This window comes from Mandrillus leucophaeus, unplaced genomic scaffold, assembly GCF_000951045.1.
Source record: "Mandrillus leucophaeus isolate KB7577 unplaced genomic scaffold, Mleu.le_1.0 Scaffold214, whole genome shotgun sequence".
In the NCBI taxonomy this organism is placed as follows: domain Eukaryota; kingdom Metazoa; phylum Chordata; class Mammalia; order Primates; family Cercopithecidae; genus Mandrillus; species Mandrillus leucophaeus.
The window spans coordinates 1,903,759-1,930,038 of record NW_012102188.1 but is presented as its reverse complement, the minus strand read 5'-3'; the positions used below and the strand labels follow the sequence as shown (position 1 = coordinate 1,930,038).

The following is a 26,280-nucleotide window of genomic DNA, read 5'->3' as shown; positions in this document are numbered from 1 at the left end:
ATTGCACCCATCTGGGGGCTCCTGAGCCTGGCTTTCAAAACTCAGAGCCTCAAAGGTTGGTGCCTGTTACCTCAAGTAACAGGGAGGTCTCATACTTCCAGGCACTGGGACATGCTTCCAGTGTCCAATTCACTCTTTATGTTTTGTGTATCTCTTATGTTTCTAGGTTCACTCTTTAGTGCCAAAAGATAGTGATTTTAGACTTCTTTTCAGTCTCTTCAAACTTGGGACCTGGCTACCTCTAGCCTCCGTCTCAGGAACTTCAAAAATACTATCTCAACAGATAGCAGATGCCATCAAGTGACATCTGTCAGTTTTCTGCCACCAACCAATAAATGTAACTGCATCCTTCCCTGTGAAAAAGGTGGCCTTCTATCTGTGCTTGTCCTTATCCTCATCAAGATTTTTGCCCTGTGGAGATCTCTTCTGCCTCCATGGCATATCAACATGGGAAAATGCTCAAGTCTCTTCTTCCCTCAGCCTCATGTTTCCCAACTATGTTTCCCATGTTACCCTCCACAGTACAACTTTCTTTCAAAGTTCATCAAGGACCTCCTTGAAGCAAAAGCCAATGGAAACGCCTCTGTTCTTAGGGTGTATGTACAGGTTTTATTAATGTAACACGTTCTTAGAAGTAGAATATGCATTCCTAACTTTGACAGGTAGTGCAGCTTGTCCCAATTTACATTTTACATCCTATAGTTGCTTGCCAGCCTCCTGACCTCCTTTTGCCCTGTCTAAGCTCTAGACAGTAGAGATGGGTCTTGATTGCAGTCACAGTTCCCAGACCTAGCTCAGAGTGTGACATGGAAGTGTCTGGTAAATATTTGTTTAGTGAATGAATTTGAGAACTCTTGAGGGCAGAGTAGTACCTGAGGAAAACTTTAATTAGAAAAAAAAAAATGTAACACAGCAGTTGGGAATGTCAGTCGCATAATGTTCAGACACTATGGTCTAGCTCCTAGACTATGAATTGAAGGGAAATAAACTATGGTTCTTCTCTACTGCTGAGTAGGACTTTATTAAAAAACCAAAAAGTCTTTCTTTGATTAAGTTGCAATCGTTATTGTGAGGTTGTTGATACAAAGTAAATCTTTTGATATTAATCATAATTTAAAATTACGTAAATCTTGGGATTAAGATCCCTCTTCCCCTCAAGCATTTTCATATTGTTTTCTGAAGTAATTTGGGTGACGCTTTCTTCTCAGATAAGTGAATGCTGATGTTTGTTTTTTGTTTTTTAGGGTTCAGAGCTTTCTGGAGTGGTGTCTTCAGCTTGTGATAAAGAGTCAAATATGCAAGTATAATCAGTGCATTAATCTATTATTAGTTTCCTTTAAATGCTCTTCGGTACGTTGTTGTAAATAATGTATTTTTCCCCCTTATAGGGAACAAAGAGTGATCATGATTTCTAAATCAGAATATTCTGTGCACTCATCTTTGGCATCCAAAGCTGATGTTGAGCAGGTTGTTATGTATTGCAAGGAGAAGCTTATTCGTGGGGAATCAGAATTTTCCTTTGAAGAATTGAGAGCCCAGAAATACAATCAACGGAGAAAGCATGAGCAGTGGGGTACTTGCAATCTTGTATTTTGAGTTATTCGTATGTCACCTAAAAAAATCCTCATCTCTGAGTAATTACTTTTTTATAGAATAATTGACTATGTTGAAAGACTGCAAAAAAGTCTTCGTCTCATCCTATCAGAAGCCCGAAATCATTCTTAACCCATTTTGCGTTTGCCCTGAGAGTACTACTCTGGCAGCGAGCTGCACTTTTTTTTTTCTGAATTGGAAATTGCTTAACCACTAGTGTAGCAGCCAAGTTAGTCCAAGGACTAAACTGATGTCTTGGCAGCAAACTCATGGGTGAAAGAGTGCTAAATTAGATATCCATACCACTGTCATCTTAGCTTTAGTGAAATAAATATTTTAAAAATTTTCAGTATTATCTGTATATAGTAATTCTAAACCCCTAGGTCAGTTATTTGAACCTGTATTCCACTCAGAACTTCTATACCATCTAAGTTATTTGGGCTGTAGCCATTCTGGGCCTTCCTTTTTTGTTCATTACTTTTCATACTCAGTTGACAACACAGAAGACAAGTCAGTTAACACAGAGGACTCATTTTGTGCTGGGCATAGATGCATTTTTCTTTCACATGCCATGACCGAAAGTCTTAAGCCAGACTCTTTGACTTGTCTGTGGCATGGCTCTGTTAACCAGTTGTTGGAAATGGGACTGACCACAGCATGCTTGAAGCCCTGATCAGTTAATGCATTTCTACTTAGAAAGTCTCTAAAAATTTTTATCTTTTAAAAACAAATAAAAACTTACTTTAAAATGATTTAGCAATCATGATTGTTTACAAGAACAATCATGTATATGATGGTTAAAAAAATCTTTACTATTATACTGTGCTATTATTATTATTATTTTTGATCAGCATGTAGATTTTTTTTTTTTAGTAATTTACATGCCCTGAACATATAGCAGCCAAGCTGTGGGCAGGTAAAAATTAAAAGGTAATAGAAGTTTCGCTTCTAAAACCAAATATGAAAAATCGGCCCCCTAAAATATAACCCTTTCCTCATTTTGCATGTATTCCTATGATGACCTGGATTTAAATTTTGCATGCAAACCATTTTTATCTTTCCTAAAGTAAATGAAGACAGACATTATATGAAAAGGAAAGAAGCAAATGCTTTTGAAGAACAGCTATTAAAACAGAAAATGGATGAACTTCATAAGAAGTTACATCAGGTGGTGGAGACATCCCATGAGGAGCTGCCTGCTTCCCAGGAAAGGTCCGAGGTATGTTGTGCTCTTCATGACACGTCCTGTACCCAGCAGCAGGAATGGCAGCTTGATTTGTTCCTTTCTATGTGCTGTTTTAGAGTTAATTCTGATGTTAATTTAGCGAGTAACTTTCTGAAAGTCTAAAAGAATTTGACACAGAAGTTCAAAAAGTAGAGTGAGAGTAGAAAGTGATAGAACAGAATGGTAGTATGTTTTACAGGTTTGTGTGTATGTGTACATGTCTATACATTCATGTATTTATATAGAGACCTTTTTCTGGTTTTTGTTCAGTGACTATTGTGTAATGAATATTGGAGTATAGTACTCTCAATAATTTATCATTTAGATAAGTTTTTTGTTTGCCATTATTTCATCTTGGAAAAGGAGGTAAGTGATGAGTGTGTTAGAGCCACATATATTTTCTTAAAATTAGAAGTGAATGAAGGAGATTGGAAATAAACTCATTTAAGCTGTATAATGGTTGCTTAATCTTTCGTAGTATATGTCGGTCTATGACATAGGATACCATAAAGATAAAATACTTTATTTTCTTACATATTTGGAAAGTATAAAAATATGTGACTATATGATGGTTTTTTAAAATAGCACATGAAATGTGCGTATATATGTATATATGAAGGAGAGCATTCATTTGTGTATATATATATGTGTGTGTATGTATGCATATATATACACACACACACGCATTCTCCTTTTTCATTTTTTTTTTTTTTTTTTTAATTTTTAGACAGGGTCTTGCTCTGTCACCCATGCTAGAGTGCAGTGGTATGATAACTGTTCATTGTATCCTCCTGAGTAGCTGCGACCACCACACCCACCTAATTTTTTATTTTATTTTTTATAGAGATGGGGTCTCGCCATGTTGCCCAGCCTGGTGCCAAACTCCTGGGCTCAAGCGATCCTCTTGCCTCAGCCTCCCAAAGTGTTGTGATTACAGGTGTGAGCCACCACGTCTGGTCTGAATGTTCTCCTTTATTGCTAACTGCTGTAGTTTGTATTTTTCCAGACTGACTGTGTATGATAACACATAAATATGAATACAATAGAACATTCTACGTAAATAAGACTTATTTTCTGCTTTTTCTACCTAACACCTCTGATAGATCTTTCACTACTATTGCATAGCTATCTAGCTAATTCTACTTGCAGCATAGTCTTCTGTCATACCTTATAAAAGGGAGTGTATCATGTAGAAACTGTTAGAAGTCATGCTGCCTTTCAAGTGTATGTACCTAAAATGCTGTCAGTCTGCCCTCTCTAAACTTAGGAGTGTGCACTCACATTAATAGTGTGTAAAAGGACTTGTTTCTTGTACACATTTGGCTAACATTAACTATACTAAATCTTTTCAAGCACCTGATGTAGTTTCTTTAATTATAGGTGGATTTGGACATTTTTGGGATACATTTAGTGGCTGTTTAACTTTTTTTTCTTTAAATTGACTGGATGGCTTTGTCCATTTTTCTTTTGAGTCATTTCATTTTTTTCTGATTTCTTTGTATTTCTTTTTTTGTATAATTTATATTTTCCCTGGATAGCTGTAAGAAATTATTAATAAATTGTTCTTCCTGGCTCCTTTCCTGTGGTATATCCCTGGTTCCCATGTCTTTATTTCTCCTTAATGTCCTCATTTTGAAGGCACACATTCTTCAGTAGCTTATTTAAAAAACAAACAAACAAAAAAAAAGAAGAAGCAACAGCAGCATGTTTGAGGGGTTAGTTTTTGAGGTCTCTTGCATGTCTAAAAGCATCTTTATTCTACTCTCACACTTGGTTGATAATTTGGTTGGGCACAGTGTTCTGGGAAGGAAATCACATTCACTCAAGAGTTTTTAAAGACACTCCTTCATTGTTTTTTGGCTTGCACTATTGGTGTGGAAAAACCCCGAGTCCTTCTCATTCTTGGTTCTTTGAGATGACGTTTGTTTTTCTCTGGAGGGGTGTAGGATCATTTTTCCCCGCTGTATTGTGACATATTTCTCTTTTCATCCATTATACTTAGTGCTGAAATGTTCTAGTTTTGCAACTCTGGGGAATTTTCTTAATATACATTTTTGGAGGTGGATATTTTTTCCTCATACTCTCTGTCAGGCTATCCTGGACTGGTCATTTAATTTTCTTAATTTTCTTAAATTTCACCGTTTTTTCTATCTTTGTCCTTTTTTCCCCCTAATTTTCTTTGAGATTGCCTTAATTTTCATGGCCATCTTGTTAAATTCTGTTTTTTTTTGAGACAGAGTCTTGCTCTGTTGCCCAGGCTGGAGTGCAGGGGCGCAGTCTCGTCTCACTGCAAACTCTGCCTCCTGGGTTCACGCCATTCTTCTGCCTCAGCCTCCCAAGTAGCTGGGACTACAGGCACCTGCCACCACTCCCGGCATTTTTCTTTTTTTTTTTTTGTATTTTTAGTAGGGACGGGGTTTCACCATGTTAGCCAGGATGGTCTCCATCTCCTGACCTCGTGATTTGCCCACCTTGGCCTCCCAAAGTGCTGGGATTACAGGCTTGAGCCACCGCGCCCGGCCGGCATCTGCTTTTTAAACAGACTTTTACAATGTTCCTATCTTCAGCTCTACCTTCACTTCCATTCTCAGGTGTAGCTAGCATTGTCGATTTCTGAACTTGTCTAGCAATTAGGGACACACCGCTCCTAGCCGCCTTCAACAGCTATGTTAAGTGTAGAATTCCTTCACTGTCATTTTGGTGAGATTTTTGGAGTATATCAAGCCACTGTCTTTAACTAGAAGCCTGCCTTTTTCAAACTTACTTCTCTGTATGAATAGCATCAGGTTATAATTTCCAAGTGGATTGCTTGTTGTCTCTAAATCATTTATTGATCTGCTCAGCCTTTCCCCATTGATTTAAAATATCTTTACCATGTACTAAATTTTCATGTATACAAGATCCAATTCTAAAATATCTATACCTTTGTTTTAGTCAGTAGATCTCTACTTGATCATTTCATAGATGTATTTACTACAACTTTCTTTTTTTTTGAAACGGAGTCTCCCACTATTTCCCAGGCTGGAGTGCAGTGGTGCGATCTCTGCTCACTGCAACCTCCGCTTCCTGGGTTCAAGTAATTCTCCTGCCTCAGCCTCCCTAGTAGCTGGGATTACAGGTGCTGGCCAAGATGGCCGGCAAATTTTTTGTATTTTTAATAAAGATGAGGTTTCACTGTGTTGGCCAGGCTGATCTTGAACTCCTGACCTTGTGATCCACCTACCTCGGCCTCCAACTTTCTTACATGTTTTGGTATCTGGTGGAGAAAATCTCTGGTATTGTTCAGAATATTTCTTCAGAATTGAATATTATGATTAATTACAATCTTCACTAATTTGGTAGGTGAGAAAGTGGTGTCGGTTATCATTTTTGCTGACAAAGGAGGATGAGGTTTTTGTATTTTTTTCCATTAGTCTGTAAAATAACTATTCTTGCCCTAGATATTTGGTGGTGTTTGTTTGTTTGTGGTTTGAGGCAGGGTCTCACTCTGTCATCCCGGCTGGAATGCAGTGGTGCAATCTCGGCTCGCTGCAGCCTCCTCCTCCCAGGCTCAAGTGATCCTCCCGCCTCAGCTTCCTGAGTAGCTGGGACTACAGGCACTTGCCTCCATGTCCAGCTAATTTCTTGTATTTTGTGTAGAGACAGGGTTTTGCCATGTTGCTGAGCCTGGTCTCAAACTCTTGAGCTCAAGCAAACCACCAAGCCTTGGTCTCCCAAAGTTCTGAGATTGAAAAGTTACAGGCTTGAGCCACCCATGCCTGGCTGGTGTTTTTCTTAACAATTTATAAGCATACTTTTATATGGTGAGAAATTAACTCATCTAACTTTGTAACACTAAAGCATACAATTACAATCTTATATTGATGTGAGTAGCAAAGCAAAGATTTTAAATTTAGAGCTTATTATCCTTCCTGTGGTGAGACAGGCTTTTGTGGCAGTTATTATTGCAATTTATATTTGTGTTTCCTATTCTTCAAAGTGAAAATGGCTACGAAAAGTATTTTATTTATTTATTTTTTCCCGATTTCAAGTCCTATCTCATATACCAATCTAAGGGTATTTTAACGGGAGGAACACCGTAATGAGCTTTTGATAACACTGATTTGTTGACCTTTTCCCAAAATTAAGTAAAGAGAAATAAGATAATACTTAAATGCTGATACAACTACAGAGACTCGTTATTTCAGTGGTTAGAAATTATGAGCTGCTAATGGTGTCTGTGGTTCAGAAGCTACAGAGCATCCGTTTTGTAGGGTGGTCTTTTTGTTGTTGACTGTACATTTCAGAATGCTTGAAGAAGGAGTATGGGGAAACGTCAAGGAAAAAGGAATCTACTGAAGACAGATGCCATGCTTTGAGAAGTTGTAATGCCTGATTAGTAGTAGTCTGGACTTCATGGTTTTGTTTTTGTTGTTTGTTTGTTCAACATGAAAGGTTAATCCAGCATGTATGGGGCCAAGTGTAGGCTCCCAGCAGGAACTGAGAGCTCCATGTCTTCCAGTCACCTATCAGCAGACACCAGTGAACATGGAAAAGAACCCAAGAGAGGCACCTCCTGTTGTTCCTCCTTTGGCAAATGCTATTTCTGCAGCTTTGGTGTCCCCAGCCAGCAGCCAGAGCATTGCTCCTCCTGTTCCTTTGAAAGCCCAGACAGTAACAGACTCCGTGTTTGCAGTGGCCAGCAAAGATGCTGGGTAAGCTGAAGGTAGTCCTAGAGATGACAGTGATGTGAGTGGCACTTGTCACCTTCTCTACATGACCTGCATTATCAGGAACAGTATGTAAAAGATGAATGACGTCTGCCTTTTATTTTTAGATAGGTATGTTGTTGAAAAAGCAAGTGGCAAAACATTGCTCCCAATCCTTTAGGCTTACTTATTCCATGCTTCTTTTAGAGTATTTATTTTATCTTATATGTTTGTGAATTAAAAATTTTCAATACTCTGAAAGTCAACAGTCACTTGGTAACTGAAGAATATACAGCTTTTAGGCTAAAATTGCCTTTGCTCACTGACTTTGAATACCTGCAGAGATCATAACTATCTAGACAATTACTTGACATGTATTCTCATATTCCTTCTGTCTTCCCATAGAGAGCAGTTTGGGGTTAATACACATGATTCTGTCTCTCAAAATGTACCTCTGCATTGGAAGTTTTTACCCCAATTTTAAGGGATTTTTCCAGATTTCAGAAATTATAATTAATGTCATATCACTTTTTTAATTACCTCCAGTCATTTCGACTCTCTTTTAGCTCGTTTTTATAGGGATTTGTAAAATTAAAAATGCTTTGCATGTTTTACTTTATACCTTAACAGGGTTTATTAAGGGAATTCCAGCAATGTTAAATAGACACATTAGATCCAATACCCCAAGTGTACTTAAACTGATGTAAATGGCTTTCGTATCATTTTTTTCTTTCTTGATAACCATTACTTTTAAAGGCTGGAGGACACTGCACTGTGGCTGCTGGCTCATCACAGCAAAGGTGTCCTGCACAGCTGAGGCACACCAGTGCTTCTCCATGTCCTGACTCTGGTTAGCTGCCCAGAGCCGGGCTCAACTCTTTAACCTCTGTAATGAATGGGATCATTTGAATAGTCATAGGACTTTACCACGTATAGAGATGGTTCTTATTCGTATAATCACTGTGTCACACAAATGTTTACTACCTGGTCTTTTCTGTAAAAATTCTTTTCCTGAAATGGAACTCAAAGGACAAAAAAAAACATTTTATTTACTTACACTGTAGACCCTAAGTGGTTCCATCTGTATTTTGACAGGCTTGTAATTATTGACTGATTTTTTTTTCTTTCTATTATTTCTTGAGAGTTAGTTAAAAATTCTAATAGATCAAGCATTTTTTTTTTTTTTTTTTGAGATGGAGTCTCTCTCTTGTTGCCCAGGCTGGAGTGCAATGGTGCGATCTTGGCTCATTGCAACCCTACCTTCCAGGTTCAAGTGATTTCTCCTGCCTCAGCCTCCCAAGTAGCTGGGATTACAGGTGCCTACCAGCACACCTGGCTAATTTTTTTGTATTTCTAGTAGAGAAGGGGTTTCACCATATTGGCCAGGCTGGTCTCAAACTCCTGACCTCAGGCGATCCGCCTGCCTCAGCCTCCCAAAGTGCTGGGATTACAGGCGTGAGCCACCGCGCCCAGCCTAGATCAAGCATTTTATTCTCTAGTGTGTCTCAAGAGTTTTCTCTTCCAGATGTGTGAATAAGAGTACTCATGAATTCAAGCCACAGAGTGGAGCAGAAATAAAAGAAGGTAATGTTTAATTATAATAAATGTGTTTCTGTCCATATTCCTCTATATCACTTAGAGGTGTGTTTTATGACTGTGGTTTATGAAGGTGTCAGGCCTTAATGAACCTGAGTGTTAGATTTCCTGTTCTTAGAGTATAGGTTATTTATCTGTGAACCATTTCAAATAAATGTAGAAATCCACTTGTTAGTCACATCTTTTTAGTTTAACATTCTTTGGAAATGTAGTTTGTGAATACATTTCTAGTAAATTTCTCAGGAAATTAATCCAAAACAGAGTCATCTTTAGTATGTTAGGTAGGAAAGGTTATCAAAAGTTTAGTTAGAAGTGTTACACTGTTATTTGGTACTACTTTGTTGGAGGCATTTTCATAGAAGATAAGTTTTATAAATAATAAGACACACAGATTGGACTTTCACATCCCCCCTGTGTGACTGGGACATCTTTTTTCTGGACAGTTTGGTGAGGAGCAGGGCTGTTTGAAATAGCTGGAGGCTCATTAACTGAACCAAGACTTACTAAGCCTGCTCTGTAGGTGCCAGGCACTGTTATACATAGTTAGGGATGAAGTCATGAACAAAAAATCTCCACGCACACAGAGGGGGAAAGAAATGTACTATTGGAGTTGTGGGGTTGAAATTTCAGAGAAGGTGATATTTGGGTAAAGGGCTGAAGTTAGGGAGCTTACTATGCCACTAGCTTGGGCAACCTTTTCAGGCAGAGGGAATATTAAGTGTTAAACTCTCAAGCAGGAAAATCTCTGATATATTCCAAGCACAGCAAAGGGACCAATGTGGGGAGGTAAGCAGGGAGAGGAGGAAGGTGAGGCCTGATCAAACAGGACCCAGGTTGTGCAGTGCCTTGTATTCTATGCCTGACTGCAGTGGAATGAGATGGGAAGCCAGTCTTAAGATTTACATTGTGACAATGAACTTGGGATAGGACACAGTGGCACTAAGGGTATAATTTGTGACAAAGTTGCTAATCTGGTATAATCCAGACCAAACACTCAATCTCTTTGAGCCTTCATTTCCTTTTCTGGAAAAGGATAATTTTCACCTTATTTACCTCATAGGACTATTATAAAGATAAAAATGAAATATATGAAAACACTATGATACTGGAAATCATTAGTGATAATTTTTAACGATGACAAACTGGTTTAATTGTAACTTGCTTAAATTGTGTGTCTTTTAAGTTACTCTGATTTGCCTACTGATACCACATTTTGTCTCCATTTCTTTGCTAGGGTGTGAAACACATAAGGTTGCCAACACAAGTTCTTTTCACACAACTCCAAACACATCACTGGGAATGGTTCAGGCAACGCCATCCAAAGTGCAGCCATCACCCACCGTGCACACAAAAGAAGCGTTAGGTAAACTGTTTTATTTGAGTGTGTAGCACCTGATGACAAGTTAATGAAAGCTCTTTTGCAAACTTTTTACAGTTATTCTTTTTGTTCTTTAAGGTTTCATCATGAATATGTTTCAAGCTCCTACACTTCCTGATATTTCTGATGACAAAGATGAATGGCAATCTCTAGATCAAAATGAAGATGCATTTGAAGCCCAGTTTCAAAGTAATAACTATTTAAAAGCTACTAAGTGCATAGCATTATAGGTGGTTATCACAGAAAATGTCAAGAATTATATGAGAGGTGGCCCTGCCCTTGATTAGCTTGTCACATAAGGGCAGGGAATGCATGAAATAAAAATAAGACCGTTCTTGACAAGGTACTCAATGTGTGTGATAGATTTGCTTGATTAAAGGGAAAAAAAAGAATAGTGCTAAAGAAGGACAAAACCCCCATGGGTAAGAAGGGCTGAGTACTCAAGGTGTGACTTGAGCCTTCACTGGTAGAGGAATGGCTGGGGCAGAGTGTTAGAGGAGGCTGGCAGCTAGCCCACATTTGTTTAGAGTCAGGGGATTCATGCTAGAAGCCAGAGATCATGATAAAGATAAGTAGGAGCCAATTAGACTTAGGAGGACTTGAAATGTAAAACTCAGAGGTTAATTCTTTCTTGAAGGAAATGGAGAACAAAACCCTGAGAGCTTTTATTGAGTGAGTCAGGTGACAATAGTAGGGATTTAGTAGAATGATTAACACCTTGCTGATATGTAGCAGGGACTCCTGACTGGGACTTGAGTACAAAACCCTGTTACCATACTTAAGTCACTTCATCTCACTATAGTGCTTTATTGCCTAGTATTTGAAAAGCTGATATTAGTTATTTTCTGTCAGCTGTTACTCCTTTTTCTTATTTGTAGTTGAAGTTTAACATAAAGGATGTTTTTTCCTAGTACAATAATTAGATGCTATTTTTTATTATATTGCAGAAAATGTAAGATCGTCTGGGGCTTGGGGAGTCAATAAGATTATCTCTTCTTTGTCGTCTGCTTTTCATGTGTTTGAAGATGGAAACAAAGAAAATTATGGGTAAAAAAAAATACCATCTAGTTAATGGGTTGCAGCAGAGTTTTCTCTGGGACCAGAGGTGGTGGGGTGGTGAGGAGAGAATGTGAACTGCTAATCACATGGTCAAATGAGCCTTTTGACCACACGACCAGGGGGGGTGTTGCCAAAGTTCTCCAGATCTACAGTACTGCAGGAGTTCCAAGAGAGCAGGCCTCCCATAGCCAAAGCATGTGTTGAAAAAGGAAAACAGTGATGAACTAGCAGAGAACTGAAGTTTCTGTGGACTTGAAATCATATTAGGTGTAAATGAATTCACCAGTACAGGTATCCATACATGCTCTGTTTATATTTGCAGCACTGATAAAGTAGACAAGGAAGTGGCTTATACTGGGTATTGCTGCAGAGAATGTGTTTTAAGGCTAAGGGATATTACATTAGAGAGCTTTTACCTCGGGGTAGAGAGGGGTCACTCCAGGAATTCTCATTGTTAATAGTTTGAACCATGGAAAGAGAGGCGTCAGTGTGAACTAAAGGTTTTATGGTATTTAAGAAATTCATAGTGAGGTAGAAAGGAGAAAGGGCATGGCTAGCTCTCAGAGAGGAATTCCATAGCTAGACAAGTGCTGAAAATTAAAAAAATACGTTGGCATCCATGACTTTCCACTGGCCATGGCCTTAATTCATTTTTGGCTTCTAAAAGTTATATGACAGAAATTTCTGTATTTTCCACCCTCACTTAAGACCTATCATTATAGGTCTACTTTTATAAGTCAAGTTAATTCAGTTACACTCAGTTTTGCTAGAACTGCTATAAAAGCAAGGAATATCTATATAAATATTAACTCATTAAATAGGATAAGTAGAGAACTTTTCTAATGGTCAAGTGATACCATTTATTTCCTTAGCATATTTTACTATTTATAATTTAGCAAATCTTTCCCTAGATTACCACAGCCTAAAAATAAACCCACAGGAGCCAGGACCTTTGGAGAACGCTCTGTCAGCAGACTTCCTTCAAAACCAAAGGTAAGCAAACCTGTTTTATCTATGAAATGGGTCCTACAACCCCATCCACTTTATTCTACCAAATGATTATGCCGGTCAGAGGATATTGTGTATGGGAAACTGTGCTGAAAAATATGAAACATAGGAAGAATATGTTTCTTTTAGGACATTATGTAATAATTATTCAAGAAGAAATAGGGTATTTTCCAAGTGTCCTACCAAAGTTATTTATTAATATTAATTACTATGGCGGTTTCACATTTATGCACATATTCTTTGAATTTTTTCCTCCAGTTTAATTCATCTCCATTTGAGTGTGCCTAGATTTGGTGACTTGCTTCAGACAAAAAGGAAAGGGAAAGGGAAAGGGAAAATTAGATTACAGTAGGGAAACATGGCAGATTCTGCCTAACCATGTGATTTGGTCATGTTGGCAGGAATCAGTCATGTTGACAGCAGATATCCCCTAATATGATGTAATGAGAAGAACACTTCACCTCTGATATCCTTCCCCAAAATCTGTAACCACAGTCTAATCATGAGAAGACATCAAATAAGCCCAAACTGTGTAGGGACATTCTACACAGTTTCTGACTAGTGTTCAAAAGTGTCAGTACAAGAAAGACTAGGAAAGACCAATAGACAATGACAGACTCAGACTCAAGGAGGCTAAGAACACTTGACAACTAAAGGTGACATGGGATCCTGGATTGCATCCCTGAACAGAAGAGGCACATTAGTGGGAAAAAAAGGTGACATCCAAATACTCTACAGTTAATAGTACTATTTCATTTTTACAAATGTGCCATGGTTCTATAAGAAGTTGACATTAGAGGAAGCTTGGTGAGGAGGGTATGTGGAAATTCTGTGCTATCTTTGTAACTCTTCTGTAAACGACAACTTTTTCAAATTAAAAAATATATATAAAATTTGAAAACAAAAATGTGGCTCTTGCTGTATTGTAACTCCACTGATTTTCCAGTTCTGGGGAAAAGAACTGAACCATGATATTGTGGGCTGTGTTAGCCAGGGGTTGACATCTGTTTCTTCTTTAATTCCTATTTCTTTGGATCGTAAAGTGTTAATGAGTAAGGTTTCAGGGACAAAAGAGGGAGATTGCTGCTTTTTTTTTCATTTCATCTTCTGTTATAGGAGGAAGTGCCTCATGCTGAAGAGTTTTTGGATGATTCAACCGTATGGGGTATTCGCTGCAACAAAACCCTGGCACCCAGTCCTAAGAGCCCAGGAGACTTCACATCTGCTGCACAACTTGCGTCTACACCATTCCACAAGCTTCCAGTGGAGTCACTGCAGATTTTAGAAGATAAAGGTGTGTGTTACACTATTTTAGTGTTTGTCTTCTGCCAACTTTGATTCTTTCCGTTTTCTTCATGAAGTTTGATTCTTATAGTTTTCTTCATGAAAATTCCACATGGGAACTTGAGAATCATAAAGAAGAAACTTAAAATCTGTTCATTGTATTTTTGCTCATAGGTTTTTTTTCCTTTGGCATATTGTCTTCCTAAAGTCTACGTATTTTTAAAATATAATAGCTTACATTATAGGTAGAATGGGAGAAAATCTATAGAAACATTTAAAGGAAATAAGGTCCAACCCATTTGTGTGGATAGAACATGTTTATTTTGTTTCATAGCAAACAAAACAGCCACTACAGACAGATTAAATTATTTGAATGCTAAAAATAATGAACATTTATATTTTCTAATTTAATAAGAGTAACAGCCAATTTTAGTCCTAGATGTGTGTCTACACACATATATGTCAACTTTATTAGACATATAGCCAAGTATGATAGTCAGAAAGTCTTATTTTTTTTACTTTTAGTGATCTGACTTTAAGAAAGTAATGATAAAACTCACAAGTAGTCCTTATTTCTACCCTGTTTCAAATCTATCACCCTATATATTTAAAAGTTCATCATATATCTGAATTGAATCCTAATATATGACATTGTCATTGAGCACAGATAATTGTTAACTATTTATTAAGTACCAACCTACAAACTAGATAGTCTCATCATCCAGAGGATTGGTTCCAGGAACCCCTGCAGATACCAAAATCCAGGTGGATGCTCAAGTTCCATAGTTGACCCTGCAGAACCTGTGGATATGGAACCTGTGGATACAGAGGACTGACTGTATCATTGCTCACACTTTTTTTATTTGAGACAGAGTCTCGCTCTGTCGCCCAGGCTGGAGTGCAGTGGCCGGATCTCAGCTCACTGCAAGCTCTGCCTCCCGGGTTCACGCCATTCTCCTGCCTCAGCCTCCCGAGTAGCTGGGACTACAGGCGCCCGCCCCCTCGCCCGGCTAGTTTTTTGGTTTTTTTTAGTAGAGACGGGGTTTCACCGTGTTCACCAGGATGGTCTCGATCTCCTGACCTTGTGATCCACCTGTCTCGGCCTCCCAAAGTGCTGGGATTACAGGCTTGAGGCACCGCGCCCAGCCCACACTTTTAAAATATAGCAATTTTTTACCAAAGCAATAATAGAAGAACTGCCAAAGAATTTCACTTCACTGGATGGAAGCATATTTTAATGTGGGTTCTGAGCCTATAGACCTAAACATTTTTGACCAAGGATTTCTTAGAGTGTTAATCCAATATAATACGTTTCTTTTCTGAATCTTAAAGGAGAGGTCAGTTGAAACTTTGACAAATGCCAAGCACCATCACAAGCTTGCCTTTAATTTAAAAAAAAAGAAAAAAAGAAAAAAAGATTAAAGCCTTTTCCATCCAGGAAAGGTAGTTTAATGAGTCTAAAGAATCTTTCAAAAAGTCAATATTGGCTATTCTTAGAGTATTTGCCACTTTGGCTCTATAAACAGAAACTAATGTTCTAGTGCTAAAAAGTAATAACACCTGTTCAGTGCAGGAATATCTGATAAAATGTAATCCAATATACTTGGCTGTGTACAGTATTATAATCACTTGGTAGAAGTTTATTCTGTATTTCTGCCCTACCTAGTTTATCTATCTATAGATAGATTTTTTTTTTTAATTATAGGGAGTAATAAATATTGCCAGGTTGCTTTCTAATTTAAACACAAAATCGTTTCAATAAATTAAATGCTAATTTACTCAATCAACTAATTGACTACAACATGTTAAAGTGAAAGACACAAAATCTCTGCCCTTCAGAAACATTGTAGCCTTTTACTGTCCATGTTCTTGTCTCCAAGTTCTCCTGAAGCTGGGTGTAGCCCTGCCATCCATACCAGTAACTTCCCATGGTCTGGTCATCCTGCCCACAATGGACTTGCCACTCTCTCAACCCCTTTTTTCTTGAAGGATTGTTAGGGATTAGATGTAGAGTTGAAATGCTTACATATATTAGTAGTAGATTTTATTTGTTTGCTTGTTTTTAAGAGATATGGTCTTGCTATGTTGCCCAGGCTGAGTGCAGTGCAGCCTCAAACTCCTGGGCTCAAGTGATCCTCCCACCTCAGCCTCTTGAGTAGCTAGGGCTACAGGCTCCTACCACAACATCTAGTTAATTTTAAAAAGTTATTTTAGGGATAGGGTCTCGCTATGTTGCTCAGCCTTGCCTCAAACTACTGGCCTCAAGTCAAGTGATCCTCCCACCTCAGCCTCACAAAGCACTGGATATAGGCATGAGCCACTGTGCCTGGCCAATAGTGGATTTTTTAAAGTGATTTTTTTCCTCCCGTTTTTTGAATCTTATTATACGTTTTACAACGGAACACTATTTTGAAATCATAATGCAAGTCAGTGTCAAAAGAAATCCTAGACTTTGTAACCATATCAAATGGTGTGTGTTGTGCACGCATGTGCATCTAACATATCTGACTCTAATTTTTGAATCTTTCAGAAAATGTGATAGCAAAACAGTGCACCCATGTGACTTTGGATTCTTGTGAAGAAAACATGGTGGTGCCTCCAAAGGATAGAAAATTCAGGTATTGTGAGGGTTTATTTGGTTCTGTCATTCTCGTCATTTCCATTCTAACATTGCTTACCATTTCCATTCTAACTGCGCCTTTTAGGCTGTAATAGAATACCTGATTTTAGCCTTAAAGGCTGATACAGATTTTATGGACTAGTAACTTTAAGTCAGAAGGTACTCTCCGTGAATATACATACAACAGTGAACCTAAGCACTTGATATATCAGGCCAGTGCTTGATGAGGAAACATCAGAGAAACCCAAGTTGAAGGACATTCTACAGCATACCTGGCCAGTACTCCTCAAAACTGTCAAGGTCTTGGGAAACTAGGAAAGACTAAGAAACTGTCACAGATGAAAGAAGAGTAAAGAGACATAACAACTAAATGCAACATGGTACCCAGGACTAGATCCTGAAGCAGAAGTTCCTTAGTGAAAAGAGTGGTGAAATCGAATGATGTCTACAGTTTAGTTAATAGTAACAGAGCAAATGTTGGTTTATTAGTTTTGACAAAGGTACCATTGTAATAGGAAATGATAATCTTGGCAGAAATTGAGTGAGGGGTACACAGGAATTCTCTATTATCTTTGCAACATTTCTTTATACCTAAGATTATTACAAAAAAAGTATAGTTGAAAAAAGTTTACAACAGGAAAATGTGACAAGTGAAAATAGCAGTGTATGAAATTGCATGTCTAAATTTATTTGTATAAAAATACATACTTCAGTATGTTTAGGTAGATATTTGGGTGTGTGTGTGTGTAGATATATGTGCAGTCAGTTCTCATTATTCACTGTAATTCTATAGAGTCACCACACTATAGAGTTTGTTCACACAAACACTGAATTAGTGAATACTGAATATTCTTAAAGGGAATACAGACAGCATTCTGCAAGCCTCTGATAACAACATTTTGTTGAAAAACACCTTATTTATTATATATTGTCAATTCATTAACATTGAATTCATGTCCAGCGACACTGACTTACATCTAAATAAAGCTTGTCTAATACACACATTTTCACAGGTTTCTAGTGCTTAGAACATTAGAGAGCACTTCAGCACTATACTTTGGGACCATTTTCAATACCAAAATCATCAAGAAAAAGCACAAAGACACAAAAATTGTGGCACTAAGTATAGCTCGAAAAGGATGCTTGTTTACAGTATGAGAGCTGGAACAGGAAGGCTGAGTGACACCTTGTTCAACCTTAGCTGAGAACATGTATGTTAGGTGGCTCAATTTTTCACCGCTCTGCATATATGTAAATGACTGAAAAATCACTGTATTGATTTGAAGTTTACAAATAAATTTTAGCATGCAGGTGAATTCACAAATATGAAATCCATGAATAATAAGGATCAACTGTATACTGTGTGTGTGTGTGTGCATGTGTACACGTATGGATATGTGTATACATATACATCCATATACAGTCATGCAGTTGCTTAACAACTGGGATACATTCTGAGAAATGCGTCCTTAGGCAATTTCATTGTTGTGTGAATATCAGAGTGTACTTACATGAACTTAGATGGTTTGATTAGTTTACTACACACCTGGGCTATAAGGTATAACCTGTGGCTTGTAGGCTACAAACATGTACAGCATGTTACTGTATTGAATACTGAGTGGCATAAGAATTTGTGAATGTAAACATAGAGAAGATACAGTAAAAATACCATGTAAAAGATAAAAATGGTGTTCTGTATAGGGCGCTTCCCATAAATGGAGCTTGCAGGACTGAAGTTGCTCTGGGTGAGTCAGTGAGTGAGTCAGTGGTGAGTGAACGTGAGGGACTAGGACATTACTGTATACTGCTGTAGACTTTAGAAACACTATAGTTAGGCTACACTAAATTTATGTAAAAAAAAACTTTTTCTTCAGTAATAAATTAGCCTTAGCTTACTGTGCCTTTTTTACTTTAAAAACTTAAAAACTTGTATCTTTTTTACTTTAGTGATAACACTTAGCTTAAAAAACAAACACATTGTACAGCTATACAAAAATATTTTTTCTTTATATCATTCTATAAGCATTTAAAAAATATTTTTTTTCACTTTTTAAACTTTTTTTGTTAAAAACGAAGACATAAACACACACATTAGCCTAGACCTACACAGGGTCAGGATCATCAGACATCACCAGGAGACCAGAGAGGTCTCGCTATGTTGCTCAGCCTTGCCTCAAACTACTGGCCTCAAGTCAAGTGATCCTCCCACCTCAGCCTCACAAAGCACTGGATATAGGCATGAGCCACTGTGCCTGGCCAATAGTGGATTTTTTAAAGTGATTTTTTTCCTCCCGTTTTTTGAATCTTATTATACGTTTTACAACGGAACACTATTTTGAAATCATAATGCAAGTCAGTGTCAAAAGAAATCCTAGACTTTGTAACCATATCAAATGGTGTGTGTTGTGCACGCATGTGCATCTAACATATCTGACTCTAATTTTTGAATCTTTCAGAAAATGTGATAGCAAAACAGTGCACCCATGTGACTTTGGATTCTTGTGAAGAAAACATGGTGGTGCCTCCAAAGGATAGAAAATTCAGGTATTGTGAGGGTTTATTTGGTTCTGTCATTCTCGTCATTTCCATTCTAACATTGCTTACCATTTCCATTCTAACTGCGCCTTTTAGGCTGTAATAGAATACCTGATTTTAGCCTTAAAGGCTGATACAGATTTTATGGACTAGTAACTTTAAGTCAGAAGGTACTCTCCGTGAATATACATACAACAGTGAACCTAAGCACTTGATATATCAGGCCAGTGCTTGATGAGGAAACATCAGAGAAACCCAAGTTGAAGGACATTCTACAGCATACCTGGCCAGTACTCCTCAAAACTGTCAAGGTCTTGGGAAACTAGGAAAGACTAAGAAACTGTCACAGATGAAAGAAGAGTAAAGAGACATAACAACTAAATGCAACATGGTACCCAGGACTAGATCCTGAAGCAGAAGTTCCTTAGTGAAAAGAGTGGTGAAATCGAATGATGTCTACAGTTTAGTTAATAGTAACAGAGCAAATGTTGGTTTATTAGTTTTGACAAAGGTACCATTGTAATAGGAAATGATAATCTTGGCAGAAATTGAGTGAGGGGTACACAGGAATTCTCTATTATCTTTGCAACATTTCTTTATACCTAAGATTATTACAAAAAAAGTATAGTTGAAAAAAGTTTACAACAGGAAAATGTGACAAGTGAAAATAGCAGTGTATGAAATTGCATGTCTAAATTTATTTGTATAAAAATACATACTTCAGTATGTTTAGGTAGATATTTGGGTGTGTGTGTGTGTAGATATATGTGCAGTCAGTTCTCATTATTCACTGTAATTCTATAGAGTCACCACACTATAGAGTTTGTTCACACAAACACTGAATTAGTGAATACTGAATATTCTTAAAGGGAATACAGACAGCATTCTGCAAGCCTCTGATAACAACATTTTGTTGAAAAACACCTTATTTATTATATATTGTCAATTCATTAACATTGAATTCATGTCCAGCGACACTGACTTACATCTAAATAAAGCTTGTCTAATACACACATTTTCACAGGTTTCTAGTGCTTAGAACATTAGAGAGCACTTCAGCACTATACTTTGGGACCATTTTCAATACCAAAATCATCAAGAAAAAGCACAAAGACACAAAAATTGTGGCACTAAGTATAGCTCGAAAAGGATGCTTGTTTACAGTATGAGAGCTGGAACAGGAAGGCTGAGTGACACCTTGTTCAACCTTAGCTGAGAACATGTATGTTAGGTGGCTCAATTTTTCACCGCTCTGCATATATGTAAATGACTGAAAAATCACTGTATTGATTTGAAGTTTACAAATAAATTTTAGCATGCAGGTGAATTCACAAATATGAAATCCATGAATAATAAGGATCAACTGTATACTGTGTGTGTGTGTGTGCATGTGTACACGTATGGATATGTGTATACATATACATCCATATACAGTCATGCAGTTGCTTAACAACTGGGATACATTCTGAGAAATGCGTCCTTAGGCAATTTCATTGTTGTGTGAATATCAGAGTGTACTTACATGAACTTAGATGGTTTGATTAGTTTACTACACACCTGGGCTATAAGGTATAACCTGTGGCTTGTAGGCTACAAACATGTACAGCATGTTACTGTATTGAATACTGAGTGGCATAAGAATTTGTGAATGTAAACATAGAGAAGATACAGTAAAAATACCATGTAAAAGATAAAAATGGTGTTCTGTATAGGGCGCTTCCCATAAATGGAGCTTGCGGGACTGAAGTTGCTCTGGGTGAGTCAGTGAGTGAGTGAGTGGTGAGTGAACGTGAGGGACTAGGACATTACTGTATACTGCTGTAGACTTTAGAAACACTATAGTTAGGCTACACTAAATTTATGTAAAAAAAAAACTTTTTCTTCAGTAATAAATTAGCCTTAGCTTACTGTGCCTTTTTTACTTTAAAAACTTAAAAACTTGTATCTTTTTTACTTTAGTGATAACACTTAGCTTAAAAAACAAACACATTGTACAGCTATACAAAAATATTTTTTCTTTATATCATTCTATAAGCATTTAAAAAAATATTTTTTTTCACTTTTTAAACTTTTTTTGTTAAAAACGACTACACAAACATACACATTAGCTGAGACCTACACACCTAGGGTCAGGATCATCAGACATCACCAGGAGACCAGAGATTTTCAGCTCCATGATGATCCTATGGGGCCACCATTGCACATGCTGTTCTCTGAATTGTTATTATCAGCACGTGACTGTATATATGGAAGTGTACTAGAGTGTTGTATTGTGATTGACATTTTCTGTTTGTTTCAGTGTTATAAAAGGAGCCATTTTTGGAATAAACTTAAATATTCAGTCTTGATGATAGTAGTGTCGCATAGATGCAGCTTGGAGAAATAAACCCACTCCTACTAAATTTCCTACTAAAGAATATCCCATGTATTACCTCGCCTATTTAATACAACCATATCTTGATTTTATTAATTCTGTTCATATTGTACTAGCTGTATATTTTCATAGATTTGTCTAAAAATGCTTTAATCAACTTTTAGTCTGTGAAGCTATTGTGAAATGTCATTTCTAGAATGAGAAGGGACTTTTATGTGACTGAATCCAACAGATTTCTAATCATGCGGTGTTTTGGTTTCTTTATTCCTTTCACACGTCCAGTCCAATTCAAGAGAAAAGCCCAGAACAGGCCTTCTCGTCTCACATGTATTCAGCATCGTTACTCCGTCTGAGCCAGTCTGCTGCAGGTGGGGTACCTACCTGTGAGGCAGAGTTGGGCGTTGAGGCTTGCGGACTCACAGACACTGATGCTGCCACTGCAGAAGATCCACCAGATGCTATGGCTGGGCTCCAAGCAGAACGGATGCAGATGAGTTCACTTGGGAATGCTGATGCTCCAAGTACGAACACTCACTCTTTGTTATGCCCTTGAATCAGGACAGTAGCGTGGGGAAAGCTGTCGCATCAAAGAAACCCACAGTGGGATTTGAATGTCATTGAGTCATTGAGTTCAGACAAAACTTGCATAATGCATCACAATGGAGTAACAGTAGCATACTTGAAGGGCAAATCAATCTATTTTAATTTTAGAAGGTATCAAAATAACTACTGTTAGAAGAGGGAATTAGAATTTGACAGCCTGCTATGTGCAAGGCATTTAATCTAATACTATTATATTTTACATTTTACAGAAAAGTAAACTGAGGCTCAAGGTTAAAGAGAACCCCCTCCCCCTCACCATGTTACACATAAACAGTCTGGCATAGTGGTTAAGAGCACAGAGTCTGGAGATGGACTGACTATGTTCTAGCTCCCTCACTTAAGTAGTCACGTGATCTTGACCGAGCCCATTTCAAATTTCCGTATCCCTCTTTTCTGTAGAGTTGAGCTGATGCTAGTACCTACCTTAGAGGCTTATTGTAAGAACCAGTTAAATTAAAGTACTGAGAACAGTGTTCTGCATGTGCTTAGCACTGAGTGAGTGTTAACCATGTTGGATTAGTATTTGATAACTGCCATTAATATAATTTTTTGTAACACTGCAGGTTGGAGAGAAAGCTTTTTCTTACTTTTAGAAATTATTTCTCTTTTGTGGACCCAAAGTATATCTCATATATGCAAATTGCAGATAGGTAGTATAAGTTTTGTGGATGTAAGTGGAAAAGCGATGAAATAATATGTGTTTATCTGAGCACATTAGAATTAACTAATGTCCACATCTGCCCTTAAGACATGTATCCCCAATTGTGTTAAAGATAGAATCTAGCCATTCAGTTGAGTGGAGAAAATGTACCTAGAGTTGATTCCCTTTGTCACAACTGAATATTGATCCAAACTTGTAGATATAAAATGGCAAATAATAAACTGCAGAGTTACCAATTTTGATTTTTAAAAATAGTTCTTTTTAATTTTGAATCAATGCTCTTAAAAGTATAAGGCTTTGAAAGCTTATTTAGTAAATATCTCTACTCACTTTGTCTACAATTTATTTGATAAAGTTCTTGAGTTCTCAATTCATGTTCCTTTTTTTTTTTTTGTTCTCATTCCTTTAAGACTTCATTGTTGGGAACCCATGGGATGATAAGCTGATTTTCAAACTTTTATCTGGGCTTTCTAAACCAGTGAGTTCCTATCCAAATACTTTTGAATGGCAATGTAAACTTCCAGCCATCAAACCCAAGACTGAATTTCAATTGGGTAAGAATTATTTGGATAATATAATTTTAAATTCTTGTTTGTCTATGAGAAGTTGATGGTAACTTGTGTTTGTATGTGTGTGAGATTCTCCTATTTGCCCCCCTACCTCCAGTAGGGAGTTGTATCTGTAATACTAAACTGAATATTTTGTTAAGCCATGATTGTAGGATTGTGCTTGCTGTTGGAACTATAACTCCTACAGCTCATAGAGGGCAATTTGCCAATATCTATTAAAATTAAAAATGCATGTACTTTTAAACCCAGCTATCCACTTTTAAGGATTTCCCATAGATATTATTATATACTTCTGTAGTAAAATACTATAGTAATATTGGCAACACAACAAGAAAGCTTACTCTGTACTGATAGGGAATGAGTTCCAAAACATACCATACTGTTAAATGAAAAGGGCAGAGCCATATGTATTATATGCCACAATTAAAATGGTTAGCTGTAGGTGGGAGTGGGAAACAATGACAGAAAGACTTCACAATATTCACAATATTAAAAAATTTAAAATTTTTTAATGAATAGACTTTAAGAGAAATTTTAAGCTTACAGAAAAATCCAGCATAAAGTACATATTCCTACTTCCCCATATACACACACAGATTTTCCTGTTATTAACATCTTGCATGAGTGTGGTACATTTGTTAAAATTAAGCCAATGTTGATGCATTATTAACTAAAGTGCTAGTTTACATTAGGGTTCACTCTTTGGGTTGTATATTCTGTGGGGTTTGACGAATGCAGTACAATGACATGTATCCATCATTACAGTATCACACAGAATCGTTTCCTCACCCTAAAAATCCCCTGTGTCTCACCTATTCATCCCTTCCTCCTTGTCCCCCAACCCCTGGCAATCACTGATTGTTTTGCTGTCTGTGTAGTTTTGCCTTTTCCATAATGTCATATAGTTGGAGTCATATAGTATGTACCCTTTTCAGTTGGCATCTTTTACTTAGTAATATGCATTTAAGGTTCCCCTGTGTCATTTCGTGATCCGATAGCTTTTTTTTTTTAAATCACTGAATAATGTTCATTGCATGAACATACCACACAGTTAAACCTTTCCGCTCACCTAATGAAAGAGATCTTGGTTACTTCCACGTTTTGGCAATTATGAATAAAGTTGCTGTAAACATCAGTATGCAAGTTTTTGTGTGGACATAAGTTTTCAACTCATAAGTTGGGTAAATACGAAGGAGTGTAATTGCAGGGTTATATGATGAGCGTATGTTTACTTTTGTAAGAAACTTCCAAGATGGCTGTACCATTTAGCATTCCCACCAACAGTGAATGAGAGCTCCTGTTCCCCAGTCTTGCCCTCATTAGGTGGTTGTCAGCATTTTGGGTTTTAGACATTCTGATAGGTGAATAGTGATATCTCAATCTTGTTACAAGTTTCAATTCCCTGAAGACATACGGTGTTGAATATTTTTTCATATGCTTATTTGCCATCAGTATATCTTCTTCAGTGAGATGTCTATCCAGATCTTTCGTCCATTTTCTAATTGGTTGGTTGTTTCTTATTGTTGCCTTGTTCCTGATCTTAGGGCGAAAGCATCTACATAGTTTATTACCTATAAATATGATTTTAGCTGCAGGTTTTTGGTACATGTTCTTTGTCAGAAAGTATCTATTCCTAGTTTGCTGAGAGGGTTTTTTTTTTTTTTTTTAATCATAAGTGGGTGTTGGATTTTATTTTTGTGCTCCTTTCAATATTTTCTGCATTTATTGATATGATTATATGATTCTTCTTTGTTGATGTGATGGATTTCATTAATTGAAATTAACTAATTAATTAAGTGTTGAACTAGCCTTGTATACCTGGGATAAATTGCACTTGGCTGTCATAGTGTATAATTCTTTTTATGTGTTGTTGGATTGGATTTACTTACAATTCTTTTTATACATTGTTGGATTGGATTTACTAATATTTTGCTGAAGATGTTTGTATCCGTGTTCATGAGAGGTACTGGTCTATAGTATTCCTTTCTTGTAAGATCTTTATCTGGTCTTGGTGTCAGGGAAATGCTGGCCCCTTAGAGCCCCTTAGAATGAGATAGGAGTATTCCCTCTGCTGCTTTCATCTGCAAGAGATTGTTGAGAATTGATACAATTTCTTCCTCAAATGTTTGATAGAATTCACTAGTGAACCCATCTGAGCCTAGTGCTTCCCGTTTTGGAAGGTTATCAGTTACTGATTCCTTTTCTTTAACAACCATAGGACTGTTCAGATTATCTGTGTCTCTTTTGTGAGCTTTGGTAGATTGCGTCTTTCAAGGAATTTGTTCATTTCATCTCAGTTCTCATTTGTGGATATGGCATTCCACTGTTGATTTCTACTGTAATGTTTTATTTCTTTTATTCTGCTTACTTTAGTTTTAATTTGCTCTTTTTTCTAGTTTCTTAAGGTAGAATCTCATTGATTTTTAGATCTTCTTTTCTAATATATGTATTTAGTGCTACAAATTTTCCTTTACTGCATCCCACAAATTTTGGTAAATTGTATTTGCATTTTCATTTGGTTCAAAATATTTTTAAATATCTCTTGAGACTTCTTTGACCAATGTGGTATTCAGAATTATGGTTAATCTCCAAGTATTTGGGGGACTTTACAACTATCTTTCATACTGTGTATGATTTCTGTTCTTTTAAATTTGGCAAAATGTGTTTTATGGCCCAGAATGTTGTCTATTTTGGTGAATATTCCATGTGAGCTTGAGAAGAATGTATATTCCGCTGTTATTAGATGAAGTATTCCATAAATGTCAATTAGATCCAATTGATTGATGCTACTATTCAGTTCAACTATGTTTTTACTGCTGATTTCCTGCCTGCTTTATCTGCCCCTTCTCATCCCTCCCTGTCCCTCCCCTCCCCTCCCCTCTGCTCTCCTCCCCTCCCCTTCTTTTCTTTTCTTTCTTTGTTGAAACAGGGTATCACTCTGTCATCCAGACTGGAGTGCAGTAGCGCAATCTTGGCTCACTGCAACCTCAAACTCCTGGATTCAAGCAGTCCTTTGGCCCCAGCTTCCTGAGTAGTTAGGACTACAGTCATGCACCACAACATGCAGCTCTTTTTTTTTTTTTTTTT

General features: G+C 37.2%; 1 protein-coding gene across 3 annotated transcripts in view; it reads left to right on the top strand.

Moving 5' to 3' along the window:
* Positions 1-26,280, top strand: part of BUB1 (BUB1 mitotic checkpoint serine/threonine kinase) — a 51,031-nt gene that overhangs the window by 8,854 nt on the left and 15,897 nt on the right. For all 3 annotated transcript variants that reach the window (XM_011980530.1, XM_011980528.1, XM_011980529.1), the window contains 13 exons: positions 1,245-1,297; positions 1,389-1,573; positions 2,661-2,812; positions 7,253-7,512; positions 9,032-9,090; positions 10,337-10,465; positions 10,559-10,669; positions 11,428-11,527; positions 12,451-12,532; positions 13,664-13,841; positions 16,362-16,449; positions 21,643-21,881; positions 23,035-23,178. In XM_011980530.1, coding sequence (XP_011835920.1) covers positions 1,245-1,297; positions 1,389-1,573; positions 2,661-2,812; positions 7,253-7,512; positions 9,032-9,090; positions 10,337-10,465; positions 10,559-10,669; positions 11,428-11,527; positions 12,451-12,532; positions 13,664-13,841; positions 16,362-16,449; positions 21,643-21,881; positions 23,035-23,178 — 1,780 coding nt within the window. The remainder of the gene's footprint in view (positions 1-1,244; positions 1,298-1,388; positions 1,574-2,660; positions 2,813-7,252; positions 7,513-9,031; positions 9,091-10,336; positions 10,466-10,558; positions 10,670-11,427; positions 11,528-12,450; positions 12,533-13,663; positions 13,842-16,361; positions 16,450-21,642; positions 21,882-23,034; positions 23,179-26,280) is intronic.